This window comes from Varroa destructor, unplaced genomic scaffold (assembly GCF_002443255.2).
Source record: "Varroa destructor unplaced genomic scaffold, Vdes_3.0 BEIS01000007.1, whole genome shotgun sequence".
Lineage (NCBI taxonomy): Eukaryota > Metazoa > Arthropoda > Arachnida > Mesostigmata > Varroidae > Varroa > Varroa destructor.
The window spans coordinates 32,487,241-32,512,639 of record NW_019211460.1 but is presented as its reverse complement, the minus strand read 5'-3'; the positions used below and the strand labels follow the sequence as shown (position 1 = coordinate 32,512,639).

General features: G+C 40.6%; 3 protein-coding genes across 17 annotated transcripts in view; 1 reads left to right on the top strand and 2 right to left on the bottom strand.

The window, feature by feature from the left end:
• LOC111254566 (lachesin-like) overlaps positions 1 to 5,898 on the top strand; it is a 72,206-nt gene extending 66,308 nt beyond the window's left edge. Inside the window, exons 10-12 of one of the 4 annotated variants that reach the window (XM_086974801.1) lie at positions 1,071 to 1,136; positions 4,216 to 4,342; positions 5,315 to 5,898. In XM_086974801.1, coding sequence (XP_086830927.1) covers positions 1,071 to 1,136; positions 4,216 to 4,277 — 128 coding nt within the window. In that variant the 3' untranslated portion in view covers positions 4,278 to 4,342; positions 5,315 to 5,898. Of the gene's footprint in view, positions 1 to 1,070; positions 1,137 to 1,418; positions 1,650 to 3,201 lie in introns of all 4 variants that reach the window. The other 3 variants (XM_086974802.1, XM_086974800.1, XM_022815526.2) reach the window with 3 other exon arrangements.
• Positions 5,899 to 6,728: 830 nt separating this feature from the next.
• On the bottom strand, positions 6,729 to 13,972 carry nompB (intraflagellar transport protein 88-like protein nompB). 5 transcript variants are annotated; one of them, XM_022815960.2, is made up of 12 exons: positions 13,779 to 13,970; positions 12,917 to 13,167; positions 11,518 to 11,804; positions 10,968 to 11,129; positions 10,601 to 10,723; positions 9,663 to 9,897; positions 9,334 to 9,446; positions 8,610 to 8,854; positions 8,436 to 8,494; positions 7,887 to 8,136; positions 7,365 to 7,681; positions 6,729 to 7,139 (listed from the first exon to the last, which is right to left on the bottom strand). In XM_022815960.2, the coding sequence occupies exons 2-12, from the start codon at positions 13,143 to 13,145 to the stop codon at positions 6,841 to 6,843; spliced, it is 2,319 nt and encodes a 772-aa protein (XP_022671695.1). In that variant the 5' UTR covers positions 13,146 to 13,167; positions 13,779 to 13,970; the 3' UTR covers positions 6,729 to 6,840. The 5 variants fall into 5 exon arrangements, with proteins under 5 accessions (XP_022671695.1, XP_086830582.1, XP_022671697.1 ...); XM_086974456.1 differs by having other exon boundaries at positions 11,518 to 11,801; XM_022815963.2 differs by having other exon boundaries at positions 6,971 to 7,139; positions 7,403 to 7,681.
• A 3,737-nt stretch (positions 13,973 to 17,709) lies between these two features.
• On the bottom strand, positions 17,710 to 25,279 carry LOC111254653 (HEAT repeat-containing protein 6). 8 transcript variants are annotated; one of them, XM_022815722.2, is made up of 10 exons: positions 24,893 to 25,130; positions 23,974 to 24,165; positions 23,608 to 23,739; positions 23,247 to 23,358; positions 22,148 to 22,278; positions 21,767 to 21,901; positions 21,224 to 21,497; positions 20,558 to 20,876; positions 19,574 to 20,150; positions 17,710 to 19,327 (listed from the first exon to the last, which is right to left on the bottom strand). In XM_022815722.2, exons 1-10 carry the CDS (start codon positions 24,989 to 24,991, stop codon positions 18,149 to 18,151), a joined length of 3,150 nt encoding a protein of 1,049 aa, XP_022671457.2. In that variant the 5' UTR covers positions 24,992 to 25,130; the 3' UTR covers positions 17,710 to 18,148. The 8 variants fall into 8 exon arrangements, with proteins under 8 accessions (XP_022671457.2, XP_022671455.1, XP_022671451.2 ...); XM_022815720.2 differs by lacking the exon at positions 24,893 to 25,130 and adding an exon at positions 25,168 to 25,279 and having other exon boundaries at positions 17,710 to 20,150; XM_022815716.2 differs by having other exon boundaries at positions 17,710 to 20,150.
• Positions 25,280 to 25,399: the final 120 nt, after the last annotated feature.

Sequence of the window (25,399 nt, the reverse complement as noted above, 5' to 3'; positions counted from 1 at the left end):
GCCTGGTCGAAAGTTTCTCAGGGATAAATCAATTTTGCTAAAGAAAACGACTTAGAAAGCCATGGTCTTAGTATGCAAATATTTTTGGTGCGCCTCATGATTTGAGGCTTTTTGAACGTTTCTTACGTCGTTTAAAATGATCCCCATATAACAAATTTACCATGCCGTCGTTTGACCAGTACAAATGCAATCATAAGTTTTCATTAGCTGGACCTGGACCACTTTTGCCGTGTTATGTTGGGCTTACTGAGCCAACCAATGTTTAATATTCTCAATGACACAAGTAAATATTAGCTAGCTTTAGCTTATTTTCCCAGTCTTCCGGCATGAGTACATGCCAAAAAGGTAGGAAGAGATTTGCGCAACCCTAAGGTTATCTAGTTAAAAGAAACAGAATCGGTTCTCACATGTAGAAAGTTTCGGGAACAAGCGGAATATATGGAAGCAATATATGGAAGCTGTGCGTGTGTGCCATGCACCTAACAAGCGCTTCTTCCTCGGATTCATATCGCTGATTGGGCATCCGCATTTACTTGGGTCAACAGGTGGAATTACGCTTAGCGTTAATTTCGACAATGTCGAGATTGCGGTACGAGTGCATAGGCAATTATAACGCAGCTTATATAGAATTGGCTAATAGACGGTTACATGTGTATACCTCAACAGTGTTGAAGCGTCGAAAATGTACAGTGCATACACTTAAATGCACCGGAACTAGAGGCATTCGACAAACCCTTAGAGAAACACCTGTATGACCAATTGTGCGAACCCTTGACTTGAAGAACACGTCTGCTCGTAAAACATAAGGTTAAATCCAGCTGAATTTATTTGAAGATACAACGTGTATACCACAAATATTATGTGACGCGGTAGCTAGGACTTGTCTTCGTTTACCAGGCCCGTTCATTTTTTTCATATGTCATATGGTTTCAAAAAAACATCACTTGAAAATTTACTGCAAAAACTGGGGTGCAAAACAACAATGGACTAGAAAATACACTTTAATAGTATGCTAGCGCGAAAACATATCAACCTGGCTTATTTCTAATTTTCCCTATCTCACGTTTCAGAAACAGCAAACGAGGTTCCAAGAGAAGATGGATACTCTCACGAGACAAGCCGAAAAGAAGGCAAAAGTAAGTATTGTCTATAGTATATCTGATTTTGCTCGACAGCCTAACTTACAAATCAAGCTGGGACTTACAATAAAGTGAATAATTCAATGGGAATAGAAGTTGCGCCCTATTTTTACGATTGTAAAGGACCTCGAATGTAAGAATCTCCAGTTATTGACACGTTGGCCAATTAAACTCTCTTACCTAAAAAACGATGAATTGCTGAAAAACCAGACTGTCGGCAAGCTGACTTTCAAACAGCGTCTAATTAGTCATAACTCTACATCGTTGTTACATTTACAGAAGCGTGTATTTAAGGTGATTGGATTTAATGCGATGCATGCTACCAAGTCAATTTTAATACTACTTCTAGTTCACCACTAAAGATGCGAGATTGAGCACGAAACACGGCTAGAGCCTCTTGTTCCCCTATGGCAAAACGTTGCCTTCAACATTTTGTTGTTATTTCTATAGCTGGGACCGAAAAAGGACACTCTACTTGTTCTGGAGCCTTGTCCAGTTTTCTTGTCACAGGTTCGTATAGACTATGACAAGTCGATAAGTCAAATTGTCAAACAAAGCGCATATATACCGTGTGCTAATTTTCAATAGTGATAAACGACCTGTTAGGTAGGACGTCGGCAATTTTCCCACTTTAGCTCCGACTACACCGCAAGGCCGTCTCTGAAAGGAAAGAAGGGCCGACTAAAAAGAAAACCGGTCTTATCAGGTCTCGTCCAGATCCTAGCCTGTTATTTTCAACCAGTTTCCTGTCTCTCGACTTCATTTAACTCACGTACCTGAAAAGGACACGTCCACCTACTTCTCCAGGCAACGCTTTCTTACCCGACTATGAAACCTTTATCCATTGTACCGATATATATGGTGTAGTTTACACGGAAAGTAGTCCTGCCAAGTAAGTACCGTGCGGTGCCACTTCTAGGTTTTCCACTTTGTCTGCTGCTGCTCACCCATACTCTTGTCTACAAGGATCAGTCTTCGCTGACGAGTTCGCTTGGCTTGCTTCGTCAGACAGAGAAAAGCATAGCAAGTAAGCAATTCTCTACATCTATACAGGGCTAAGCAGTCGCTATCCACGCCGTCGAGCGACGATGACTGAGTCTCTGAGGTACCGAAGCCTGCTCCTTGCTCTCACTCTTCACTCTTTTTGGCCCTTCTTGGTGGCAGTGGTAGCCTCGACAGGAACGATTGCCGGTGAGGTGGCGGAATCGGAACGCGTAGCTGGACAAATTTTCCACGTCTTATATGTCGCGGCATCTCTGTCGACGGCACGGCCGCAGTGGTAGGAGCGGTATAGAAAAATCGTAGCCGAAGAAATGACAGTAGTAAAAAACAGAGAAAAGTAGACGACTACGAAAGCTGCTGATCCTGCTGCCCCAACGAAAGGTCTTTCCTTTAGAGGAAAGGGCAAACATGGCGAAAATCGATTACGGGAGCAACCGCAAGAACTCCAAATGGAGAAACGAGAGTGGACGACCGAGTTACCCAGTCGATTGAGCTGCTGGCTACTGCCGGCCTGTGCTATGCGCCTGCTGCTTCTATGACTATTTTGGCCGGTCCACAAGTAATCTAGTGCTTTGACGGAGGAACCTCTTGCGTGGCAATAGCGAATCGGAAACGGGAGGTAGAAGAAGAACCTGGGCTATTCGCAAAAGGGCCGCGAAGAAGGAGAATCGAATTATGTGGTCAACTGTTGCAGGGCGAAGTTTGAAACGTAGGCGGTAACTAAATGCGTGTCTGCCGTACATCCTATGTAAGGAGATTCCAATTTAAAGATAGAGTCTGGGTCAGAACTGGCCCTAGAATAAGTTATAACGTTACCGACAGTGTAGAAGTTTGGTAGAATTATGTGACTACTGGGCACGTGAGACTCTCCATCTGTGCGTATTTTAGAAAATCTGCGTAGCAACCCGATTGAGAGTCCCGATTAGCGTTTTCAATAGTGTCCGATTGCCTTATGGCACCAGAAGGGGAATAGAAAAGCGAAAAAAAAGACCTTATTGCTATGAATTTGAGCGAATTCACGCAGAAATTCATATTTTCAGAACTCGTTTCATTGTTCCAGGAGCACCACCATTCCATGTTCGAGCTTCCGAATCTTCAAAGCAAGCTTCAGTGCTACGGCTCCCTGCTTTGCTTTTGATTGTATCTTTGTTGTACATATTGAACGCCTAGAGATATAGAAAGAATACGTGATACTATTATGTTCATTGTGAAAATAGTGATGGTAAGTGTATCTACTATCTACAACTGTCTAGCTAGAGCTGCGTACACTTTAAATGGTTTATCCGCTGTTTTTACTCTTGGCGCTGAAATTAAGCGATTTCCGAACGTGGAAGATCGTTTTTCTAACGGAGGAATCTGTTCTCGGCTTAGCAAGCACCGCGATCGGTTTCCTAAACGCGTCAACAATGCGAATTTATATACTTCGTTACCTTGTCTGCCTGAGAAGTGTTTTTCCTTTTGTGGTACACGAGGAAAGCGACTGACAACATATGATACATAAGAACAAGAGAGAAAATCACGAGGGCCCACTGTTCAAAGTGGGAAAGGAACTTTTTCTCTTGCAAGAGATTTCGGCATAAGTTTCTGCTCAATGAGATACCTTCGTGTCGCTGTAACGGCCAGCGACAACTACTAAGCTTTAGCAGCTACGAAAGCTACTGGGTTTGTGCGAGTTGTTCTTGGGGTACAACGACATTAAAAAACGAAAAATTTCTCAGACGAACACGCACCAGACGCTGATCAAGTAATAATGATAATAATACCAACAGCAACGAAAGCTTAGAAAGGTCGTTACTTCCAGAGCACTCCAGCCCAGTTATCAAAACGGGATGCTCACCAAACAAAACAATGCACAGTTAGAAAAACGAAGATTACTATGAAAACAAATAATATTAAAAATATTAATACTATATGTAATAATAATAGTAAAAACGGTGACAACAGCGTACTAATAAGGCACTTATAAAACAATACCGCTGATTTTACCTAACCATTAAGGCTACTGATATTCCTAGTGCTAATGCTGCTGTTAATGCCAAATACTATTCTAAACGGACGTATGGGCCGGCGACAGATCTGTTTCTCATACAGAGGAAACAGAGACAGGAGAGGATAGGACAGAGAGAGATCTGGTGAGGGTGGGAAGATTCTGAAAGCTTTTCGATACGGATTATTAATATGCGCGCACGAGCTACATACATGTAAGTAAAATAAGTAAATACGTATTAGTAGACGTTCCGCTAGTCAGCAGCGATTAGCGACATTTATTGTAGTAAAAAAAAAAAGTACTCAATCGATTAGTGATGATAACAACAAGAACAACAACGATGTGTCAGTGGTGGCGATGACGATTATGATGATGTATTGATCCCGAGAAGTCGCCAGGCTAATTAATCAACGATATGATATATTATAAATTATTGGACGAAAAGAAAAGCCCTGCGTCCTGGAACCGTGAAAAGGAGATAGGAGCTCGGTAAGGAGACGATAGAAAAACACATAAAAATAACGAAGCTTAGCAAGTGTTGTTTTTGACACAAAAACAGACGAAAACAAATTAAAAATATGACAGGGAACGAGAAAGATAAAGGGAAGAGGAGCGAATATCCTAAGGGGGTAATCGTTTGCCAAATGTTTTCTAGGTCTATTTGTTGGGTAATTTTGTATTACCAGCTATCTATATTGAGTAGGACTAGTAGCCCATTTCGTAGGCTTCTAAAATGAGGAACGAATTTTGTCGACCACAGAGTTGTCAGCAATGCGATAGGCCCGCCTATTGTCTTCCATCTAGGCGTACTTGAACACGAACATAATCAAATTTGATAAGACAATAACAAACGCAGAACACGGCAAGCATATCAATCCAGCGTCAAGTATACGCATCTGTCTCGCACTTATGCCACTTGCTGCGCGTGTTTCGGTTAGCGTTTCTCAATATAAGAGCTAATTAATAGATAGATATGGAATATATTACGCGCTCGGGTCATGGGCCCTGCGTCCGAATATGAAACACCCATTAGAAACAGACGTTTAATTGAATCAGCTGAATGGGCACCTGGCTAAAAGAGCACCTTCAAATCCACATTCTAGAACACTTGATAAAATCCCCATTGGACATTACCTGGCCATTTGTTGCTGCACGAATATCGCTTAGTTAGGCTGTTTATCGCCAGGCAACATTGTCGTCAATCGAAGTCGTATGACTTCGGTTGTCATGGATCGCGTCCTGAACCTCGATCGGCATACTCAAATTATAGTGGTATAACGCTACCTAATACTGTCAAGCATATCAGCCTAACTCGAATTCAGCGTCGTTGGCCAGTTTCACTTTCAAGCCGCTAATGAAGATCTTGAACGAGAAAGGTCAGCCGGTTAGCGCATAAAGGCTTCGAGTACTATCCTATACCAGAGACCTTTTTACGGATATGTGGAAAAAATGAAGAAATGTTCCAGGATCTTTCTGGCGCCTGCTCATTGTCGGAAGGACCCACCGGAATCGTGCTACTCCAGCATAAGTGTGTACAGTGTTTTACGTTAATGTAAATTATAGTCGTCGATGTGTCCGAAAAATTATGTGGGAAGATGAAGGGTTCTGCCCGTGTATTGTCGGAGCACGCATCAAACCAGACAAGTACTCTGTAAATTAATTAAACAACTAATAATGATATGAACATGATATTAACAATGATGCTGACATAATAATCGTGATGATAATGAAACAAACGTAAAACGAATCTAATAAATATTGAAGATAATACTTCACTGAATCTTCACTTCAAGTGGTATAAATGACAGTTTAGTAATTAGTAATTAATGATAGTTGTTCAATTACTTAAATAAATGTATATGTTTTGGGGAGGGGCATAGAATTGGTTAGCCGTAGCCAATCTTCCAGCGTGCGTCTGCTGGAATCGCTGACACGGCGTTGAGCTTTGCAAAAAAATAAATTATTATTTCATTTTACTTCACCTCTACCTCGCTATAAAGGACCTATATCTAATACCATAAATAGGGGGCCGTTATTTTTCCAGCAGGTACTCGCCAGTTACTGCCGTGCTATAAGGGTAGTACCGTGCGGGCACTTCATTGATACCAACCGATAATTGAGAAATAAGTAGCTGATATTCTATATGGTCTTGAAATTTACTAGGTAGCAGATTTTAAAATCATGTTTTTCTACAAATCATATAAATATTGAGCCGTATGCATTTCGCCATAGATAAATTAGTATGTAACGAACTTGCAGTAATTATCCTCCAGTACACGCAATGATAACACCCTACAGGGTTCAAGATCAGCCAGAACAGAAAAATGTGCGGAAACGCCAGTCTGCCAGGACTCTTCCTGTGCATAGTGTTGGTCTATTGTAGGACATATAAACTTAAAACCGTTCATTCTTTGTCGTTCGACTCTGAGAGCACTTTCGATACTAATCGCTTTGGCTGCTTCATCCTTGTTTGCTGCGGTGCCTGTTCATCTAGACTGAATATGCCATCTACGACACAAATAAACGTTGGTACGTCCTATAAGCAATGCTCTATCTCGTAACGCTCCTTCGCCGTAGTTACTAGATGAAAAAAACACATCTTTATTGCTATAGAATAAACCGTGGATCAATATATTTTATTCACGGCAAAGACGTGCATCCTCGTAATTAAGTCTTTCATCTCGCTATAGCAGAGCCGTGTCTTGATCGGGTTTACAACGGCAAAAAATCATCGTCAAGATCATCGAATTCGACTTCTGCGGGCATCGAGGTTTCTTGGGCAACTTTGGACTGAACCGCTTCGGCAGATCCAATGGATCGTGCCGTTCCTTGAACCATTTTTCTGCGACGGCCGCCGCTCGTGCGGCCGCTTTGAACCCGTGCCTCTTTTAGCTTTTCAACCTTCTTCAGGCGAGTCACATATTCCTCGTATTCGACTAGTTCTAAATCGCCGGTGATTTTTACCAGCATTTTCAAACAGTCAGTGTTCTCAGGAAATTTTCGATGGACATCTGCAAGTGCAAATGAGAAAAAATCGACGAATATTAAAAGAGCACTGTCCGTGACTTATTCGAGCCATTCAGGTAAGGATTTAAAATCGAGAGACCTTTCTACAATACCTATTTTTGGTTATTTACAAAGTGGCTACAATTTGAGTCAAAGTTTAATTTTCTTTCCTATATTGTTATCATTTATTTAGTTCTTGATAAAATATGTCACTGTCTTTCTTGTCCTACTTTCATAGCAACGAAGAGCGTCATCAAATTGTCCCGACCGCATATAGCAGGATCCAATGTATAGTGGCCATTTAGGTTCAGCAGGTTGCACAAGCTGAGCTTTTTCAAAGCAGCGGACAGCCTCATCGAAGGCGTGCATTTCTGCATGATAGCCTCCCAGCCATTCAAGAGTTGACAACGATGAAGGATAGTGGCGCACAGCTTCTCCATGATAGTGGGCCGCTTGCTGGATATCATCCATCTGAGACTCGCACACAGCGCCAAGTTTGTTGAGGAGATCTGGATCACTGAGGAGAAGAGTCGATGCCTGATGATACCTGTATTACAGATTTGAATTGCATTGCGTTATTCACATTAATAGCTATCTTGTTGCTACTCCTTAGCCAATAATTCTAACAGTAAATCGCCTATTTTATATTTACTTTATTTGCTCCATATATGACGCCACTATAAAGCCATCGTTGTGCGGAGATTTAATTAAGCTACTCAAAATTCAAATCAGGTCATAGCAAGAATTCGTACCATTCCATACTTTGATTAACATCCCCTGCATACTCGAACTGTTGGCCTATTTTGTAAAGCGCTTGTGGATAGAGGCCAACGATAGCCTGAAATTTAAGGAAGAAGTCCAGTGCCTGCTCGCGTTCTTTTAGACGTTCGCATGAAAGACCAATGTTATACAGCGCTTCAACACAGCCTGCTTCTACTTGCAAGGCTTCGCCGTAATACTCCTTGGCTTGGCCGAAGTTACCTCGACTAAAGCAACAATTCCCTGCCGATGTTAAACGAAGCAGTAATACGTGTGATGTAGTAACCTAATACGCTTGCTTGCCTTTGGAATATGCCCCTTACGTAGAACCAAAGAATATAATAAACTGCTGTGTGCACCGTATAGTTTTAATTGGAGCCGTCTGAAATTGCGATACTGTCAACTGAAATGACCAGATATCGATACGCTTTGTCGTAGCAGAGCTATCGTAGACAAGAACTCGTTTCTGAATCTGGAGGAGCGTCTCTCCAATAGACTCACCCAGTTAATATCAAATGGTACTCACTGCTAGCCAGACTTACCTTTGTTCACTAGCGCAGCTGCGTTATATTTGTCGATGGCGATGGCAGCGTCAGCATACCTTGAATAGACATTATAATTGACGATCGAAATATCTGCACGACATATAGAATCTATTTTACTGGGAATAGAGACAGTGATAAGAAAAAAACAACCGCTTACATGTCGATACATACTTTTCGGCCTGTCTCTTGTCCAGCATAAAATAGAGGTATGAGAGATTGTTGGCCGCCGATACGTTCCGGTTATCTCTTTTTTCGAAGCTTTTCAGTGTTTCGATAGCCTTGCCAAATTCTCGCTTGCGCAAAAATGCCGTTGCTTTATTAAGCTCAAGATCCGACGCCAGATACGAGAAGTTCGTTGACGCCTTCATCTGCTCGATACACCAATCATAACCTTCAGCTGCTGTCGGGAAGATGACCTATTTAGGCGCACAGTAGTAGATATTGCGGGCGTAAGCATTAATCACGTGTGTTTTTTACCCTTTACCTAACATTCTACTTCGGCTCTTCACCGTGTTGCGATAACGAGCCAAAAGACAGTAACTCTACAATAAGAAGAAATAGCTTGGTATTTAAGAACAAAATTAACTCAAACATAATGAAAAAAACCGCAAACAAAATTCCTTATACCCAGACCTTTATTTTTCCCAGCACCATACTAACGTCTCACGCAACTATAGTAAGTCGAATGTCGCTAGCCGCCGCCTTCAAAATATCTTTGTCACACAACTGTATACTTGTTTATCTACCGTTCTAGTTTTTGTCCCATATTTGTGTTTTGATATTGTACAATAGCTGGCGCAGCCAATGAAGCCTTTGTAAACAAATCTATAACGGACATCTTAGTATATATCTAGTAGAATAGGTGTATTAACCGTGATAGGCAGAAGTAACTCACAGGTGTAATGAGATTGGCGGCCGTCATGATAGTGAATTCGGTATCTCTCTTCCGTTTTTGTTCCATTTTATGAAGGAGATCATTTCGTGGTGGACCTCCAGCCAGCTCTGTCGCTGCAACCGTTAACATAGCTTCCTGAACTACCTGTATTTCTATCTTTGGTCAATATACAGTAAGTTGTTGCAGTAAGAGAACTTTTATTAGTACCCTTTGATACTATTATATAATACTGGCGCAGATTCTTATCAACCTATGAGCTTACTTCACTCCTAAGCCCTCACGAAAGCCATTTAGACAACGGCTAAACGAATACGATAAACAGATCTTACGTTCAAGCGATGCGTTATCGACATCCAAGAGTTTAATGAAGGCCCTTTTCATTTTGTCCACATCGCCGAGCATGTAGTGACACAGAATCAGGTGAAGCGCTGCTTGAATGTCGCATTTCTCTGCCATGATGTACTCGAACGACGTAATAGCGTCAGCAAATTGGCCCATTTTAACGAATGCAGTACCGATATTCTTCAGAATTTTTATTCGTAGATCCTTCTGCATATTCGGTACCTGTGGTATTGTTATCATACATAGAGAAAATGTTCAGCACTGTTTAATCTTTGCGCATCGGGTTAATGCCTTTTAACGTCATCATCATCATCATCCGCACTAAAGGCCCATTACACGCTAAAAGCTTAAATAACTTGATCTTTAATGTGGCAAATAGAATCAACGCTAAACGAGTATAAGTAATCTGTTTGGCTAATGCAGAAATGTAAATGTTCCGAGAACTCGTACTACCGCTATGCTCAACCTACGTCTCAAGGGGACGTGGCTGAGCATAGAAAAACAGCATTTTGCTCTTGTTAACATGTTCTTTAATGGACACCCCCGTATGGGGGTAGGTCGACGTAAGAAGTATAGAAATTGCACTAGTCTTCGATATGAGCTGTTGCCATTAATTCATTAAATTACAAAAATTATCTCGTTGTCAGTCGAATATCAATTTTTCTACCTGAGTGCTTGTAGCTTGATCTCCTGTTCAGCTTGTTGTCGTCGCTTCAGTAGCATAAACACGCGAGAATATAAAAATCTTGTTTTCTTATTTGCATAACCTCAGTGCCCAATACAAGCTGCAGCCCTTTGATATTGTGGCGTTGACGGTAGAGTTGAAGTGCCTTGAAGTGCCTATACTAAGGCAAGGTTCGAGTCCCCACTATGCCATATAACCGTTACACAATTTAACTCATGTGGCATGAGAATGAAAACTTACCTGGTCGAGTGCCATGCGATAGAACTTCACAGCCTTTGGAAAGTTTTCCTGCATGAAGCAGATGTTTCCCATGTTTAGTTTAAGACGACCAATATTGGAGAACGCGCGGTTTTGGACGATGCCCTGTGAACAAAGTGAATACCGCTGTTGTCATGTGGTGCAAAATAACCTTCATTATGCGAATCTTTCAACTTGCGATACATAAAGTTCAAGAAAATAAATCGAAACTGTTTCCCGTCATCCCTGCGATCCAAGTATCCTGCCGCACAGAAGATATAAACGTGCATGCAGTTGAGATTTCAGCATTGTTACCAGGTTTATCGCGCCTATAAAGTGAGTATACTGAAGGCAAGAACTGTTGACGAACCTGATAGATTTCAAGAGCTTCGCTGAGCATATCGGCATCGGTGTACCTAAGCGCCAGGTTCAGGCTCACACAGAAGCTCAGTTCCATGTTCGCTGGACTTCCCGCTAAAATCTGCTCTCGCTGCTTGGCCAACTGTCGGTCACGTGACGCGGCCTCTTTTGCCTGCCACCAAAAGTACCGCATTAAAAACGAGGACATAGAAAAACTAGAGGATAACTAACCTAATTGTCCGAAGACTGCTACAGTATGCACCATTAGCCGATAAGGTCGACCTCCAGTAGGCAACGTTCAAATGCGGGTTGGCTTAATAGACGTACACGCTCCGCATTTAGCTCTACATTACGTCATATAAACTGAATAACTTATACAATCACGGAAGCACGCGTTTGAACGAGTTAGCTGTATTAAGGTCTGCGTGCAATGTGCGCGAAGCTGTTCACGCCTAGCAAAATGGCGACATCTGCGTAGATGCTATTAGTAGCGGCTAAATACATATCTATTTATTATTCTGTATCCCTACTATAAACTTACGATAAGAGAATTTGTCTACCTTTTCAAGCGCGAGCTTAAAGTTTCGCTTACTGGCATCTCTAACACTTTCCTCAACCAGTGAGTTGATACACGCTTCCATGTCTTTAATTCTCTCCTTAGGATCATTTTCATCTTTCAACTGAAGTGTTACAATGGGTGAGCTCTTGGCTTGGTTAAGAGGGTCGAATACACCTACATTGGTACCGCGAATGCCTGATGCCCCGCTCTGGAAGCCGGCACCTCGAACAGCCGTCACGGGCCGAGCTATCTCACCGCCTGTGACTGGTCGCCCATTGGCGGTGCCTACTAAAGTAAAAGACCACCCATCAGTTCCAATGTAATTAAGGCAATAGCAAACCACAAAAAAAGTACCAATTTCACTCAAGTCGAATTGTCTTGATTAAAGACTTCATGAAACGAACTAGGTTGTCACGTATCTGTCTGCCATTCGCTGCCAATAGTTTCCTACGAACCCTACAAAAAACAGCAATATTTTTTATTGAATTTCATCGGATGTCAGATGTACAGATGCGTTGACGCCTACGACGCAGTTGTACGCTATACGAGATTTGCAATCCAGTGCCACATTTATTCTCAACACATTTGCTGTCATAATGAAGAAACTGAGTTACCACTGCGTAAAACAAAGCCAATGACTTAGTTTTCATAGATATTTTCTTGTACACACACACACACACACATACTACGCGTTATTGATGAACGCCAAACGAAACTGGTGGCTCATACATAGATGACGCAAATGTGTCACAATGTAATGGTACATATAGTACAACGTTGAATGAATCTGCACGAAATATCAAATCAAGTTTATCTCCACTCTGGATCGCATTTAACTGTGAAAAAGCTGAGCTCCTAAAAAACAAATCACTACAGCCCGTTTAGTTAGCAGAAGCAACCAAGTTCGACTATTTAACTAAATTTTGACAAATTAATCCATCAGTCAACATTCGATATAAAATTGATAATCTCCACACAGATATATAACATCGTCAATGTGTACATATGTATGCGAAATCTATTCATAAAACACAGTATCGCCAAAAGCAGATATAGTTGTTTAGGGCAAGTAGACCTCTTGTTTGGCTTTGATGTGCGGGGTTAATGAGGTGCTCAAACTTGTCCGCATAGAAGCTATAGTTAGTTTTAGCGGTAACAGGAGTTTGGTTGATATAGCTAGTCCTCTTTTATAGTCATTGAAACAGCGCTATATTGCGTTCAAGTTAGCCAATTTTTAAGAGATATACGTCATTTTACGAGGTGATATTTGAATAAAGAAGTTGGATAGCCGTGAAACTCATAACAATGTCACCAACTGCTTTTCCAATCTCGAGAAAATTCTAAATCTTGTAGAAATGATACAAGGGTCTTAGGGTTAAGGTGTGTCCAGATACCCTTACCCCCCCGTCGCATTGCCGCACTGCTTCGGGCGGTAGCCAGCCGGAACGCCGTAGTGCTGCCAGACGATGTTGGGGGTCCCCGCCCATGACTACTTTGGACAGCCTGCTGGAAAGCCTCGTCGACGGCTAATGTTTGAGTGTCAAAAGCTGGGTGAGCTTCCTCATCGAACCCGGCGTAGAGATCCTCTTCTGCATCGGCTCGGCGTAACATCCTTCTCGAAACGAACATTAACCTTTCCAAAGACGCTTACCTCAAACCAGACAATTTTGTGTATGTTTTTCACCTTAGCTATTCCAAAATCATTGATCTACTTCTTCTGTATCATTATGGCGACTAAATGTCGTTTAGCGAAACACATTTCGGAACCGTAATTTCTCTTCTGTATAGTTAAGACATCATAATAGCACGACTGTTATAATCTTCACTGAAACGAATAGCCAACTCAAACTGAAGATTACGAACGGGAGTGCTACAAAATGCCCATCTGTAACAAAGACGCAGCGCTTCACGCTACTAGTTTCTAACAAATTAGGCCCCGCATGCCTATTTAAGTTTAGCGTAAGCTAAATCCGACTAGAGGATAGTAAATTAATAGTTAAACCAGTATATGGATGTTTGCCTATTTTGAGACACCTATAGAAAATATTATAAATACGACGTGTCGTTAGGTTTACATCGTGTCTGATTTGCAATAAAAACCCATTTAATTTGCTTTAACTCTTGCACTTGATTCATGCGTGTAGGCGTTGGCTGTGACCTCGGTATGATTCAAACTCTAGTCGGAACGTTATCTTTAAAAGGGTTTTATTCGTGGATGCAAAACTTCCACCAGCGCAAACAACGTTTTATATTTTTACTTACTATTGGTAATTGTCGTACGGCGCAAACAATAAAATTATTCCGTTGTGCTAACTAAATTAACTGAAAGCGTACGTTTTCGCCATGACGAAGACAATTGATCACAGAAACTCTCTACTGCTCACGTGGTGTAAAACGGCAGCTCCACAGACAGCGCTCCCGACTGCATTATGATTCCCACAAATCCAGAATCCGATCTGTTTAGAAGGTGGCAGCAGTTGCTATGGCAACTTTGCCCTCATCATGTTCTCGAAAACTATGATTCTCTTGCCCATTGTATGGCGAAAAGTAGCGACACGCAATGCTGACTTGTACACTAGGAACACTACCCGCTATTTTAAGACTAAAATATGAATCTTAATAGTTAATTAATAATTCATCCGATAATTTCTTTCTTTTTGTCTTATCAAGAGCTTAACTAGTTAACCACGCGCATAGCGGTTATCCAACAGAACAACTAGACGCCATTGTGCTACCTTGCGGCACTGAAGATTTTGTATTTTGCAGGGAAAAAACGTTTATGATATCTTGTAGTAAGTCAGAAATTACTGGTACTAGCGTATACGATCGTCCTTGGGCAAACAGGACAGCCACCACGATGCGTTAACGATATTTATAAATCTCGCCATTAACTTTCGCATCGGATATAGGCTGGAAAATGCGATCTATTACGTGCTCTTCTTATATATGGTTTTTGTATAGACGGAATATGGAAACAGTTGTTTCTTTGTACTTTTATCGTACAAACATGAAAGAACGATGGGTTGTGCAGCGCACAGATGGGCCAGATTCCCATAGAGGATAAATACGAATGAGAACGAATTGGTGGTTTTAATCATTTTTTCCATAGCTAGTCGAGACATACGTGATCTTTAAGCTTTTAGCGTTTCAAACGTTACAACGTTGACTGCATCAGAATTTTTATAGAATGTCAATGAATATGTCCCTTTTACTGGCCAGTTATTTATAATTTATTTGCAAAACGTTCCATTGTTTATTAGGAAACGCTTGGTTAAAATGAGGTAATAATGTATCTACAATTAATAAAGACATCATTTTGATCTTTTAGTTCTTACTTAGATGTTAAACTTTTGCTAACTAAGTCTTTGTAGGACTTTTTATGTCCAACCAATTAAAGGAAACTATGTAACAAAAAGATTTGGAAGGAAAACCTACTAAAGCCCAATCTGCCTAATTATCTATTCCCAGATGGTTGGCACTCGAATTGTACGAGCGTATCGGGATTCGTGTTACGCAACGTGAATACATTATTTTTGTTAGACTTTGTTTAACTCTAGGCTATTTTCGATTAGATCAGCTTTACAATATAATGTAAAAGTTTTTTGGAAGACCAACCGCCGCCATCAAGATGATTAAGGGTCCCAAGTAAAAAAAAAAAACGATATTATAGCTAAAATCTTGTGAGCCTATTATAGCGGATCTAGTTGTGATCACTTGTTAGCTTAAAAATGTTTTAGCGCTTCTAAGGCAAATTACCAAAACCTAAACAAAATCATATGAAAGGAGGTAAGCAGTTTTTCTCCGAGAAAAGTCCGAGAAAATTATTAATGTTGCTACTCTCATGTACACACTATCCGGGTAGCAATTGTTATGGAAACCGGCATTATTTTCGTGGCAGTGAATAGTCCTCAAAGAATACACACTCTTTAAATGGAAAGCATTCGCTTAAAATCCACTATTTTGGAAACAATTCAGAAGAACTAGACTTGAATTTATTATTACTAGACACCAAAAATAAATTTCTCAGAGTATTTGCGACTCTAATGACGTCCTCCAGTTGTACTGCGAAATCTATATATTGTTAGATATAACATTAATCAGTTCCATACTATTATAAAATGGGTACAAAGAATAGATAAATGACCATTCATCCTTGAAAACTAAACAGAATGTTGGCCATTACAGAGCAAAAGACTGTAGCGGTTGTGCTACGTAATTCAACAGTCTTATTTAACAGACTGACGAAAAAAGATTTGAAAAGAAAATAGGAGCGTTGAAAGTAATTTTTTTACCTTTGAAGGCTCGAAGGAATCAGGAACGAACTATAAGCAAGGATCCTAAAATGTCACTAGTACGTAAAAGCAGACCCCCTTTTAAACACAGGCACTGCTGCATTGGGACCCGTTCGCCAGCAGGAGGCGATGGATGTTGTTTTTGCCGCTTTACGAAGGCTCATAAGATACGACATGATATTGTTATCACCGTGCATAACACCCAAGACCATTTGCAATCCTTTCAAAAAGTGCTCCGACTACCTAGTAAGAATAGACCACAGCTGAATAAGTACCGCATTGAAGAAAGCGGAACCCATTTAATAGGGGGATCCTAGTATACTTTGAACTGCTCTTATTATATTGCTCATTCGTTCTGAAGCTCATTACAACTATCGAGCAACTCTTCATAGCAGCAAGTAAATTCAGGTATACTGTAGAGTAAGGCGGCTTTGAAAGAAACCAAAAGTTTGCTGTCAACAAATTCACTTGATAGAAAAAAGTAATGTAACCCATAAACGTCTTCCATGCTATCGAGTCTAAGCTAATCAAGCAAAGCATCAGCCGAAGCAGTTTCGCAAGTTATGAATGGACGCCCAAAGTTACAGCGAAAGCCATACTGCTGTCGCCTCCGTAGAGAAATCCGTAGCTCTCATCGTTAACGCCAGCTGTGACAGACTGAGAAAATAGAACACTCTATCTTGCAACTCATATACACACCAAACAACGTTTAAAAAGATTGACCTAAAGATTGATGATAATTTAGGGCCCGCACTTTAAAGGATTGACTCACCGGAGCCCCCGGCCGTTTCGACAAAACAGCATAGTTGATAACCGTAAATCGAATTAGACGGTATGTAACGGCGCCGACCGCAAAACTAGCTTCCGGTAAAGATGTCATTTGTCTACCTTTTCTGCAATACATTCCCTCCTTTTCTATATCGATATTTCCTTAAAAAAATATATGCAATTTTTCGTGGTCACTTTCACGAACCTACCCTGAACATTTCATTCGATATGCTCAAGTTAGTTATCCTCGTCTACTTTAATGAAAAATACCATAATGTAGTAAGTTCGACAGTTCCATTTACATAGACGTACTTGCTCTATACCTGGAATTTCTTATGTGGCGAAACGTTATTTACAGTTAAATACTGGATTTTGATCGATTTCACACCTCAATAAACGTTAATAAAAAAAATAACCTTCAATCTCATCTTATTCTTCATTTCTCTTATCTCAATCAATTTTTCTTTATTATAACGCTATTATTGATAATTACACGACCGATTACTTAGATTACTTAGTAGTGTTCCATATTCTGTAATATTCTAACTTATGCTCGTATTAATATTGAGTTCCCTTTGTCGCCACTTACCTTTGATGCACATTTCAAAGTACGCTCATTTTTGGCGCATCAGAGAGCCCGTTTAGTTAAAGAAAATCAGTTAGGAACACTACTGCACCTATTGCCTAAATGATTTAGGAAGAAAAATCACAATACGTAGTTTAAACTGACCGTTCGTCTAGCTATATTTTAGTTACCACTAAAACAGCAGTAAATAGCAAAAATGATCGTTTAAACGTCAACACACATCCCAAGCGTTCATGTACAAGTTAGTTGGACATTAAGCTTCAAGAGAACTAGAAACAAGCAGAACAGTGTCGACCTAAGCAACATATGTACATATTCTATTATAATGTGCTCTCCACATTTATATTGCGATATTATACATACTTTTGTGAAGACCCTGCAAGCCATATAGTTGTTAGTTGTTCAATTGTAAGTTATGTGGTTAGTTGACCCAAATAAAGGTGTAGCCCAGTCTTAGGATTTATGCTCGTACACATCATTTTTATACTAATATCTAATTAGGTGCTAAATGTCTCTATTTTGCTCGACGGAAAATTAAGGTTCGCCGTTCTCTTGATGCTTCCACATCAACGACCAAAGTTTATTATTACTACTATTATGATAATTTTACCTGAGACACTGATTTACAAATAAACTGAATACATTGTATCGGCATAGTAGTGGTACAAGTGTGACGTGAAGATGGCGCCCTCCTACTGTCAATAAATAGCTATTCTTCGATTCTATTTATATGTGCTTCGGGTGTATAGAAATGCTGCTTCCAATCTTTTCTCTCTGTGTCCGATTTAGTCATATATATACGAAATCGCTAAGTCATGGGACGGGACAACAATGCTTTTTTTCTTTTTTTGATTGGCCTATTCAAGGGACCAATTGTTTCTCATCGGCGCGCACCGAGTAAATCTGCTTGTGTACAATTCCAAATGGTTTGTAACGATTGCAAAAAAAGATACTCTATCATATACAATTCGCAAACTTCTGATTAACTATATCTGAAATGCGTACAGCTCAAATGCCTGTCGTAAATGTCCCTTTGTGTTCGGAAGGCTACCTTCCACTCGTAGGCCTTTTTCGGATTCAAAAAGTTCACTTAATTTTTCTCTCACGCTAGCACAACTCATGGCACTTTTAAGCAGTAATTCAGCAGCGTCTCGAACCGATTCTAACTGCTTAAACATTTTATTTAGATATTGGCCCTCGCCGCCGGCTACTATTAAGTAATTAATAAGGGCTAGACTCAATTGTTCTTTAACGCTTTGTAGATGCTTTAGTTCTTTGTAGTCAACTTGAATGGCAGGAACCTGCTCGACCTTTTGCACTAACGTGATGAAAGCACCAAACCGTACCTCGGGCTCAATATCCTCACAGTCGGATAACTGATCGAGCGCGGAAATGCAGGCAATTTGTACCTTGAGATTGACACAGTTCATAAGGTTGTCGCTGAGAGTCTTCATAGCTGTCGGCACATCCAACATGCAACGTGTATGCGCGTTCGCCATCATCCAGCCAATGGCATAACAAGCGTTCCACTTAGCTTTAAAGAAACGAACCCCCGCATACGTGGCACTCTGCAATAGATGCTCGATCGCTTTACGAATGAGACGTTCATCGACGGACAAGTACCTACTAGTTCCCATACCTAACAATATGCCCATTGACCGCACGGCATTAATTCGAATTGAATCCTTTTCAGCATATGTATTCACAGAAGTTTCTAAAAGGCTAGTATAGAAGTCAGTGTTAATATCAACATCGAAGCGTTCAGGCTCAGAAATACGCAGTGTCCACAGAGCGTCACAGACGTTGGACAACGCCCACGAAGCCTTCATTTTTAGTGACATATTAGTTTTCTTTTTCAAGAGAGCTACACAGAGTTCACCGACATCTTGAAGAAAGATCGTATCCTGAACCATGTATCTGTATGTGCAAAAAAAAGCCAAGGTCCTGACCGCGGCCGCTGCCGTATCGTCTGTGGTGTCACGCGCCTGTGCCAGGAGGACGCAGATACAGAATCTTTGATTTCGCTGTGGTAGATCTTCCCACATCTCGGCACCGATGTTGGCAAGCGCTGTAAACGTTTCTCTTTGAAGAACTTGCTGTTCACGAACTCCGTGCTCAGTCGTTTCCTCTGATCCAGTGCTCTGCAAACAACACTGCATTACACCCTGAAATAAACATTCCCTCCACATTAGCCGGCCTAGTTCACACCCCAACTGTTTTTGCTCGTCTTTCTGGCCTGTAATCAAATCAGAAATTTGCTTTGCCAACGCCGCAGTCAATTTCATACCGTGAATTTTCACCGGTCCATAGGGATCTGTAAGTGACCAGTTGAGAGCCTGAATATAGTGGTCGAAAACATTCTTACAGTGTTCGAAGTGATTAGCAACTAACAGTGACAGCGTCTGCAATACCTCAAGCTTGACCTGATTGACCTCGCCCGTGCACGGCGATAATTTTTCGATGCAGAGCCTTTCCAGCCAATGGTCACTCTCTAATCCGAGACACCGAACGATCTCGGCATGTGATGGCTGGTAGCTAACCACTCCGCCGAGACAGGTCAGAGCTCCAACTCGCACCTGTTCGTACTTGTTATTTTGCAGTAGCAACTTGAGATCGGCACACATTTCCGTAATGAGAATGGGCTTCAATCGTGAGTATGGACTAGCCCCAATCAAGAGGGAAAGACAACTAAGCAATGGAACCAAAAAAATGGGAATTTGCTCGGCTAACAAAGCGAGGTGCAGGGCTCGATGCAGTTCACTGATCACAATAGCCATGACTTCAGAGATTGATGTGAACGATGTAGCGTGAACAGATTCGCATGCCAAAATCAGGTAGTTTTTTGAGTATGAAACAAAATCCTTGAGAACGTTGATCGCTGAGCTGCGCACGTGCGCCGATGGGTCCTTAAGCATGGATAGCACGAGAGTATGTTCCGTTGAACGCATTAGACTGCCCGACTGCTGCGGTAAAAAGTTTAGGACATATCTGCAAGGATGAACATAAATGAAACAGGAAAAACTGATAAGTTAAAAAGCTAACATTTTTGTCATTAAGGTTGTCATAATGGTGACAATCCTTGGTTTTTCATCAGATAATTCTATAATGTGGCATATTAATTTTCTTTCTGTATGGACTTTCGTCCAATGGAGAATACATAATAATAGAGAAGCAATAAAAGAATACGTAATATACGTAAACATGTTTTTTTTGCTATTTACCTTGGATTTTTTTACTATAATTTCCAAAGACATTATCGTTTAAAACACTCTTTCTCGAAACAATATACTTCAACAGAATCTACGATAACAAATGACCGGGAACTAATCAGTGGATTTTCTCGCAGCAGATAAAATTTTTAAGCTTTTATTGTGAAATGAATTCTAATAGCCTACCCAAATCTTTCATTTTTGTCGATATTTAACAATAACATACGAATTGTATCGTACGCTAACTGGCGAACTTTTGCCTTGGCAGCCTTCACTCGCACAGCCAATGTCAGCGGGCTGATATTCGTCGAACTTCCATTCACAGTCCATAGCCCTGCAGATCCCTCAACATCACTCATTTCTGAATCGGAACTATCCGTTTTTGCCCAAGGAGGTTGTTGATGTCCTATACGAGATGGACTTGCTCCTCCAGTGTCCGAGTCTTCTGAAGGACTGTCATGATAGACACTTTGCTGTCCGCCCCCTACGTCCTTACGGGGTTCCTCTGTAATATATACAATGTATTGTGTATTTACTCGAATAGGTTGTCTGCCCACCTATTGACCAAAAATAGGATGCAATAATATTGTTACCAAATAGCTTTTCAAGGTTCATGTATATGCAGGATTTCACGAATTAAAATGAAAAATTATGAAGAGTATTTATATATTATGACTGTCACGGAGAAACAATTTATTAACCTTTATCTTACGACTGACGTAACCTCTACCTGTAAAACTGACTGCTACAAACAGCTAAAACCATAATCGTCAATAAATATTTTTAAAACAAGAATAAGAAAGAATAGAAAGAAGCACATGTCCTCAGTATTTGGTGCTGTAATTTACATACTTTTTCGAGCTTTTTTATTTACTCTGGAGCGACGCATCACTGGTTTGTTGTCTCTAGTACTCGTCTCGCCATCCTTAAGATCCACCTGTGGAAGCTGATGGCAGACGGGTGACGGAAAAAGGTCGAAGTTTTTGATGGGCCGCTGCGCATAGCCCGGAAAGCCGAGAAATGTCAGATGACGCAGCCAACCAAGAAGATAACCTAACTGATTAGCGGGCAATGGAACCTGCGCGGTTGCCATATTCAGGAGCGTCTTCATAGAAGCTTGCAGTACCTAAACGGAGCCAATACAGAATTCAGGCACGTGGCATTAGATAAACACTACAATACCGTTTGGCTCAGGATACGTAGTACACCCTTACAAATCTAGATACTAATTAATTAAAACAACGAGCGTCATTGTCAATTGATGGTATTACATTAGATGTTGTTGCTCCAATCTCGCGTTAGTTTTGAATAGCTCACATGCGGGTAGCCTAAGTTGTTTCATTTAAGTATTGATCATGTTGGAGTGCGAATACGAAAATGCTAGCAGTCACCTACCTTGCAGAGCATCAGCTCATCAGCGGACATGAGCATATTTGCAACTCCATCAATGATTAAGGATGAAATTGCTTCAGCCTGTTCAGGACTAAGGTACTCAAAATCTTCAGGACCCCCACGGCGAATTGTTAAAGCCTAAAATTAAACAAAAATTACAGAAGAATCAGAACAATTCTATTCTAAGTTATAATGTTGAATACATCTTAAAGGATTCGAATAACCGAACTTGTAGAAAGAATAAGTCTGTGTCCTACATGTATGCATATATACTGTTTGCTGTGGATGGCTGAGCTCCCAATTGAGCCAATATTTTGCATCTAATCAAAGACCGGTAGCTAATACGAATTGTAGTTCAATAACAAATCAATACGTAATGCGTACTTGTAGTACTTTAAGGGCGGAGTGTCGAACAGCGACATTCGACTCGTTTATGGCAAGGCATGATTTAAGCACGGTGAAAAGTTCCAGCCACACGGATTCCAGACGATGACTGTTCTGATACACCAAGGTACCTAATGAGGAAAAATGTCTTCATTAGGCTACGACAGCAATATGGGGGCTGATGAATACACTGCAGCGGCCTATCGTTTGACGCATATCTATATAATCGATACATGTTAAATTTTGTTTTTTTTTTTCAAAATCCCACATTTCCACTCCATCTTGAGACCTTGGTAACTTTACTCCAAATTTTAACTCGATAAGACAGAAATTTATTTTTCTATACATGAAAACGATGCATACAGTAATATTCTCCATTTTTATCTCTTTTTGCCAACATCCTATCCGTCTATAAGGTATATACACAAAGGAGCTTTACACCACTCCTACGGTCTGCTGACCATTTCCGGGAACAGAAGCTCGGATTAAGCATAACTATCTTCGTAGTCCAGTGATGATGAGTTATGTCCATAAAATACTTACCAAGTGTTTCTGTTGAGAAATATTAACAGTCATTTATAAGCTCATAGTGCATTTTAAAATCGAAAACAAACAGTACAACCACGCAGTCGGAAAAGAAAGACAATAAATCGAGTTATCATCAAATAAAGCAAGCGGGTCCATAACAAGGCGAAAAAGCAAACCACGATAATTGAAAGACTCAGTATCCAAAAGACGCCAGAAGTCAAACTGTTTTGGAACTCGCAACACCGGCCAGGTGAGGATCACAGGACACTGGTTTTCGAAGTAGACACGCAAAAGAGTTCAGGGAACCATTTTAGGCAGAGACCATTTTACGTCGTAGCCACAATAAAAGAGTTGTTTTTGATAAGCTAAATATAAGACTGGCTACGGCTCAACTAGCACCTAATCAGTTGCCTGCAGTGCCAATTTATGTTGAGAATATTTAAGTAAAACTCGGTAAATGCAACCGAAAGTCGCATATTCCTACAGTAAATGTAAATAAGGATAGAGTCAAATAATATTAAGGCGGAAGCCAATTATATGTTGGTGGTCTATGGCTACAACATCTACTTACCAAGCGTGTGGAAGCTAAGCAAGAGTTGAGGCACTTCAAGCTGGCGGACATCACGAAGGCAAAAATGAATTAACTTCAAAAGTGTGCGGTCATCTAAATCGAGCTGATTTCCCTGAAGATCAAGTGCCGGATAGAAAAGTCATTAATCTGAAGCTCGGAATAATTATTTTTGTGGGCGCCCTTAATGCTTTTTAAAAACGCCTAATAAATTCTTTGTATGTTAGGCATGCCGTGCACGTAATTAATAGGATTTTCAATATTTCCAAAAAGTACCCGCATAAACTGGAAGATCTGTGAAAATGACGAAAAAATAATTTTTCAGTGTTTGAAATTGAAAAAAGTTTTTGTTATTAATATGTGCCTGCGATGTCTGAAGTGCCCAGATAAGTTGCTTGGTCAATTCGGCAGTTGTTGCCGAGAACTTTAGGCCATCACAATGTAGAAGACATATCCGGAGTAAATCGGAGCCAACATCGGATGTCAAAAACGGTATCTGCGGAACATAAAAACACAAAAGCGTGATTTCTTTCGGAATAGACATTTTTTTAAACAACGGCAACTTTTATAACATCTGTTGTGGAAAATGCTTACGCAATCGTACGTATTTTTTTCTTTTTTTTCCTTTCGACCATGTATTTCTAGCTTTATCATCCTTCTGGGCTTATCAGACGTTTTTAATTGCATTATAATCGTCATTATTAGTAAGTAGACTAGCAGTTTTAGTTACCTCATAATTAAGCTCAAGAAGATCCTTAATAATAGGATCGACGCTGACGTTAGTGGTGTTACGATGCAGTGCATTTTTTAGTTTGTTTAGACATTCAAATAGATGGAGGGTCTGTTCAGCTGCCACCGAATCACCCATTCTTACATCATCGCTGGACACGCAGGCGTATCTCCAATAAGAGGGCTTCGGGATCTTTGGAATAAAAAGGAAGAACGAAATCATTAAAAACAATCACGCCTACTGTTATATAGGTAATATAAATACGACCCCACCAACTTGATCTAAAGAGGAGGACAAACTATGGTTTTTCAATTGGGTTTATCATCAGGCCACATTATCTCCTATATCTAACGAGGTACACATATAACGCATCATACATTTCTTTCTCTAGTCATCATTCTTACGCGGTGATTACCAAAATGTATTTACACTCTTCGTGTTTTTTGAGCGTGCAATTAAGCCATTTCTAATTATAGTTGCGGTGCAGCATTGGCCTTGAATCGAATTAGCGTTTGTTGAACTTTGTAAGTTCCACAATTGGAAATCAACGTTATAACTTACCACGGAGGCCCGCGAGCACCTGGTCAGACAGTATCAGTAAAATTACCTATGTTTCACATTTGTATAGTAATAGTGAACACCGAAGCAAATAGGAGTCAGCTGACCGGGTCAGGTTTGTTCAATGCACCATATGCGTCGTCCCACTCAGCGACAAGCGAAGCACAAACATATATAATGCAAATGTATATCTCCGAAATCTGCTAATTTAGAGCAAATACTGCGCTGTCATTTATTATTTCAACTGAAAATAAAGCTAACATATTTTTTAGCCAAAGTTCCATAACAACATGCCCGTTTAATCAATTGCACTATAATACAGGTCGAAACCCCGGGCGTAGAGCAAATGTTGCTTCTTTACTTCGGATATAATGCATCGGGCAGTTTCCCCCGTACGCAGCGACACACAAAACGAATCCGGCCTTCGTTCATATAAATTGGCGCTGTTTAAGCGCCGCATTATACAGTAAGTTCGGACAAGGATTCTCCCCTATACACCGCTAGTCCGATGCAGGGAATTGCTGACAGTCGTGCAGGTTCAGCCTATATTTAGTTATTACTTGTTAAAAAAATAACGAAAGGCACAAAAACAAGATCTAATACTGAACATTCGCTTCAGCTGCCAGTCCAACTCACTTGTCAATCAGTGCTCCTCCGGTTCTTCTTCGAATTTGGTCAGTTCGCCGGTGGTAAATCTCAACCCAGTCAGCTGACGAAATACAGCTAAAAGCAGACAACGAAATTCCGCCTTATGATTTCTAACATTATGATCCGAGCTCAACGTCTTAGCAAGAAAACCCACGCTATATAGTGATTCATTATGGGATTATTTGTTACTTTTGTTTCTCGCTTTGGATATTGCTACAAT